This window comes from Galeopterus variegatus, unplaced genomic scaffold, assembly GCF_000696425.1.
Source record: "Galeopterus variegatus unplaced genomic scaffold, G_variegatus-3.0.2 Scaffold1536, whole genome shotgun sequence".
NCBI classification, from domain to species: Eukaryota; Metazoa; Chordata; class Mammalia; order Dermoptera; family Cynocephalidae; genus Galeopterus; species Galeopterus variegatus.
The window spans coordinates 46,424-52,580 of NW_007727647.1; the positions used below are offsets into that span (position 1 = coordinate 46,424).

The 6,157-nt window shown below is 34.8% G+C and overlaps 1 protein-coding gene across 1 annotated transcript in view; it reads left to right on the forward strand.

The window, feature by feature from the left end:
- DIAPH2 (diaphanous-related formin 2) overlaps positions 1-6,157 on the forward strand; it is a gene marked incomplete at its 5' end in the record, with an annotated part of 376,543 nt that overhangs the window by 42,386 nt on the left and 328,000 nt on the right. The window contains one exon of the mRNA XM_008577556.1: positions 4,629-4,739. Within this exon, the coding sequence (XP_008575778.1) occupies positions 4,629-4,739 (111 nt within the window). The remainder of the gene's footprint in view (positions 1-4,628; positions 4,740-6,157) is intronic.

A 6,157-nucleotide genomic window follows, 5' to 3' on the forward strand; every position in this document is an offset into this window, starting at 1 on the left:
TTTTTTTTTTTTTTTTTTGTAACCGGTAAGGGGATCGCAACCCTTGGCCTGGTGTCACCTGCACTGCACTCAGCCAGCAAGTGCACCGGCCATCCCTACATAGGATCCGAACCCGTGGCGGGAGCGCTGCTGTGCTCCCAAGCACCGCACTCTCCCGAGTGCGCCACGGGGCCGGCCCTCAATTTTGGATTGATATTGTTTCTATTCTCTGAAAAGGAGAGTAATTTTATAGTAGCATAAAGGAATGAAAATAATTAAGATGGCGTTTTCATTCTGACATTCATACAATATAAATAACATATAACAGAGTACTGCTTTAGCAGATTATATTGGAAAATGACATGGTAGTATAACTATCCATTTTATGTTATTTGTAATTAATTAGATATCTAATAGAATTTGATAAATAGTAAATGGTGCATTGTTAAACCAGTGCCTTTACCTCTTTAAACTACTGATTTCAAAGTGTCTCCTAATTAATTTATATTATAATCAATGGAGGGAACTTCTTTATTTTAGTATTCAACTATATATATTCATACATTATATATAAAGTATTTAGTAGCATTGCAACATTTATCTTATTAAAGTTATTTTGATGTTGATACATTCATTAGTTTTACCAACTTTTATTATTTTTATTATCTCCCTATCTAAATACTTTTATTTGTGTAAAGGTACAGTTGCAAGACTCATTAACTTGTTTCTGACAGAAATGTTCTCTTTACTCGTTGAGTATTAATACAAGCCATTAAGCTAGAATTTCTTCCGGCAAAAACAGTCCTAGCAGATGGCAACTTGTCTCTCTATTAATTTTGGATTGTACATGTACTTTGGCTTGTTTGGTCATGTCAAAGTTGTAACATAACAAGAATCATTCAAGCAAATACAGTGATAATATAGTTATAGACATGTACAGTAGGCAAACTTACATCTCAGTCTATTGAAACTATATGAAGACTTACATGATTTTTTATTGTAAATAAGAAGGTTAAGTAATCTATTAAGACATAAGCTTCATAATAACTTATCTGATATGTCTTTTAACGTAATGTCAAGTTTATGACAAATACGTAGTCAGTTGTCTAAGTATTTTATCTTGACATTTGAACATCCATAGAAATTGGACTACATTGTTGAATTATCATTGAGATATCTAGTAATATTAGAAACAACCTCAATCATCCCCCTTAAAGCACACAACTTTTGATTTTTGAACCTGTATGTGAGGTAGATGGACTAATCTCCCCCAAAGCAGCTTAAATTTATATGTAATATACCTTGTAATCTTTTCTCCCTATCTCAAAAAACTAAATCTATCATAATAATAGGTCTAGAGAAGTCAAGTCAAAATGTGTTTGAAATATTTTTATTTTGGTGATGTGTTTTTCCCATAATAAGTATTGAATTATTTGTGTCCCATTCTAGATATACTTAACATCTTTACTAAATCTGCTATTTTCCAGGAGTCCCCTTGCAGTCAGCTCTTTGAGTACTCTACTACTCATTGCATACTTTAAAAATAATCAATTTAAATGTGCAACTCTTCAGTTTAACTATTAGCCAGTGCCTTAGATTTGAGCATCATTTTCCAAAAATGCTATTCAAGAATAATGTATGGAACACTTGTCAATTAGAATTTTGTGGATTGACTTTCAGTTTACAATTACCAGAAAATAAGTCTCCTTTTATAATAGGGAACCTCAAAATCAGAAGGTAACAAAAGCAAAACTCATTTTCTGGTATCAGTATAATCAGTGAAACACTTCATTTGAAAACAAGTCTGTATACATACTTTATTATGCAATACACCATCAGTATTAGTGTCACAGTACCTTCCAGTTGATTTTAATTCACTTGCATTAATTTTTTTCAGATCTAGTAAGTTAATTCATCTTAATTATATATTTAATACTCTATATTTTGTGCAAATAAATCCCAGTAAGGATGGAGAGAGTAGAAATCAATGTAATAATTTCTACAAGTTATCACTGTTACTTGTTCAGTATTAGGGTACTTTTATAATTTTATTTTATTTCATTTTTTTCTACTTTCTAGGAGGATTCTTTTTTATTGGTTATGAATATTCATGGCATACAGATCAGATTGTTAGCACTCGTGCCTAAGATGTGATGGCAGCATGTCCATTACCAGAAATTGTGATTATACCCCATGTCCCCTACCCAATTATCCCCCCAATTATCCCTGCATTTATCCCCAACCTCCCCCCCATTCCCCTTTCCCCCTCCACTTTGTATCCCTTGGTATGTTCTCTCCCTCTGCAAGTCCAACATACCACTGTCGTCTTTCTTCCCTTTCTTCTTTCTCTCTTAGCTCTTAACTCTTATGAGTGAGTACATATGGTATTTATCCCTCTGTGCTTTGCTTATTTCTCTCAACCTAAGTTTCTCCAAGCTCATCCATCTTGCTGCAAGTGGCAGAATTTCATTCTTTTTTATGGCAGAGTAGTATTCCATAGTGTATATATACCACATTTTCCTTATCCGATTGTCCATTGATGGACATTTAGGTTGGTTCCATATCTTCGCTATTGTAAACAGAGCTACGATAAACATGGGAATGCAGGTATCCCTTTGACATGATGATTTCCATTCCTTTGGATATATACCCAGAACTGGGATTGCTGGATTGTATGGAAGATCTACCTGTAGTTGTTTGAGAAACCTCCATTCTGTTTTCCATAGTGGTTGTACTAATTTACAGTCCCACCAACAGTGTAGGAATGTTGCCTCCTCTCCACATTCTCAACAGCGTTTGTTATTCTTTTTTTTATTATAGCCAGTCTAACTGGGGTGAGATGTTATCTCAATGTGGTTTTAATTTGCATTTTCCTGATGACTAGTGATGTTGAGCATTTTTTCATGTACCTGTTGGCCATTTGTATGTCTTTCTTTGAAAACTGTCTATTCAGCTCCTTTGCCCATTTTTTAATTGGGTTATTTGTTTTTTTTACTGTGTAATTGCTTGAGTTCCTTGTATATTATGGATATTAATCCCTTGTCAGATGCATAGTTAGTGAAAATTTTCTCCCACTCTGTAGGTTCTCCTTTTGGGCTCATGTTCATAAAGTCCGTGCACAGACCTAGTTGCTGAAGTGTTTCACCTATATTTTCCCTTAGTAATTTTACAGTTTCTGGTTTTATACTTAAGCGTTTAATCCATTTTGCATTGATTTTACTACATGGTGAGAGGTGCATATCTAGTTTCATTCTTCTGCACATGGATATCTAATTTTTCCAGACTCTCAACAAATTAGGTATAGAAGGAAAGTATCTCAACACAATAAAAGCCATCTATGACAGTTCCACTGCCAGTATCATTCTGAATGGGGAAAAACTGAAGGCTTTTCCCTTAAGAACAGGAACAAGACAAGGATGCCCACTCTCACCACTTCTATTTAACATAGTACTGGAGGTACTAGCCAGAGCAATCGGGCAACAGAAAGAAAGAAAGGGCATCCAGATTGGAAAAGATGAAGTCAAACTGTCCCTATTTGCAGATGACATAATACTATATATAGAAAAACCTAAAGACTCTATCAAAAATACTCCTAGAGCTGATCAATAACTTCTGTAATGTTACAGGATGCAAAATAAATGCTGAAAAATCAGTTGCATTTATATTCTCCAATAATGAGCCAACAGAAAGAGAAATCAAGAAAGTAAGCCCATTTGCAGCAGTCACAAAAAAATAAGATACCTAGGAATCATTTAACCAAGGAGGTGAAAACTCTCCACTATGAGAACTAAAAACCACTATCAAAAGAAATTAAAGACACAAAAAGATGGAAAGATATTCCATGCTCTTGGATTGGAAGAATTAACATTGTTTAAATGCCTGTAGTACCCAAAGCGATCTACAGATTCAGTGCAATCCCCATCAAAATGCAAATGACATTCTTCACAGAAATGAGGAAAACAATCTCAACATTCATATGGAACAACAAAAGACCCCAAATAGCCACAGCAGTCCTGAGCAAAAAAGAAAAGCCAGAGGCATAACACTACATGACTTCAAATTATGCTACAAAGCAATAGTAAACAAAGTGGCATGGTACTGGCATAGAAATAGACACTCAGACCAGTAAAGCAGAATAGAGAACCCAGAAGTCACCCCTCAGACTTATAGCCATCTGATATTTGACAAAGGAAAGAAAAACATACATTGGGGAAAAGACTGCCTCTTCTATAATTTTCTTTGATTTATTTTTGAAAAGTGTTTGTAATCATGTAGAATCGAGGCTAAGTGCACTCTGAGGACAGCTGTATATGAGAGGTACATTTCATAATCAAGAGCTCTAAATGCACACTTTTGGAAGTTTGAGTTTCTCAGAGGGAGTTCAATATTCCTTCATATTATTTAGTAAAGCATAACATAGTTGACCACCCATCACATCTTTGTTAGAATTATTTTAGACATTAGAGACTTTATTATTAATTTTGTTATTTATAATCTAAAATCATCATCATTATACTTGTGGAAATATTTGCATTTATTTTATTTTATAATATATGCCTTTAGTGAATACATTATCTGAATACATTAAGTAAATATTTCCTTAATTTATTTAAATGTGTTTTTTAACAAAATTTGCTTTCTGATTGCAGGTGGCCTGCATGCAGTTTATAAATGCTCTTGTCACTTCTCCTTATGAGCTGGATTTTCGAATACATTTAAGGAATGAATTCCTCCGTTCAGGACTGAAAACAATGTTGCCAGTAAGTTGATTGTACACATTTATTATGCTGATGAACTTTAACATTTTTCTCTCTTCAGACAAAAGTACTTCTTGAGGCAGAGTAAATAAATGTAAGAGACTGTTTTTTTTCTTTTTTTTTGCAGTTTCCATTTTATTTAAAATTTTTTGATTTCCTCTTTGATAATTTAGATCATTTGTATTCAGCATAAATATGCATAGAATTTTGATTAGTATATTCTAGAAACATTGCTTAGGAATGGTACTCTCTTAAGCAAGAGAAAAGTGGGAAGCATCATGTTTCTGCTCCTAATGTTTTGGAGTACACCTGCAGGGATTCTCAAAAAATTTTTCTCTCTCTAAGACCATGGAGCTCAATATGAGTAAACTTGGCTCTGATTCTCAACCAACAGGTTGGGCATGTCCTCCTAAAAGAAAGATTGTCAAAATCACATTGGGGGTGGGCAAAAAAAAAGTCTTCCCCAGATCTTTCTGATATACTGGATGAGAATCAGAATCCAGGCAAACAGATCTTGAGAAGATGGAGATAATTTCTTTAGTACCATAGATTTTACTGCTGTTGTCTTTGTGGTTTAATTATCACAATTTGGAGCAGGACAGAGTAGTCATACTTCGATGTATACTAGATGTTCCTCACATGTCAACTACTATCTAATTAACTCTATCTAATTAACTAAATATTTAAATTTAAACCACTAGAATTTATAGTAACATTAAACATCCTTTACATATGCACCTAAGGTTGGTAATTTATTCGTACATGAGCCTTTAAAGTCCTTTTTTCCTATTTATTCTTAGTTCACATACAGTTCTAAAAAGAGAAACTCCCTAATTTTCTAGAATATAGCATATTCAAAGCAGCACGACAGCATATTCATTACACGTGGCTAGGGCCAATATTAATTGTTGGGACACGAATCAAAAATTATATCTATCTTGGGCCGGCCCGGTGGCGCACTGCTACAGTGGGCCACTTGGGAGCGCGGCGGCGCTCCCGCTGAGGGTTTGGATCCCACATACAGACCGGTTCCCGCTCACTGGCTGAGCGAGGTGCGGGCGCGGCACCGAGGGTTGCGATCCCGTTGCCGGTCCCGGTCCGGTACGGGCGCGACACTGAGGGTTGCGATCCGTTGCCGGACACGAAAAAAGACAAAAAAGGAAAAAAAAAAAATTATATCTATCTAGAACCATGAAGTGTTCGGGAAAAATAGTTCTTAGTATTTCAGTAACCCTGAGACCATCATAATATTATAGTAGGGTGAAACATTTTTCCTAATAATTGTCAGGATCCTCAAGACAAGGCAATTATTTTAATTACGTTCTGTAAAAATTTATTTTCAAAGTTCTCCCATCCCGGTGGTTAAATTTTGGTGTTTTTTTTTTTTTTTTTTTCTTTTTTTTTTTTTTTTTTTTGCCCGG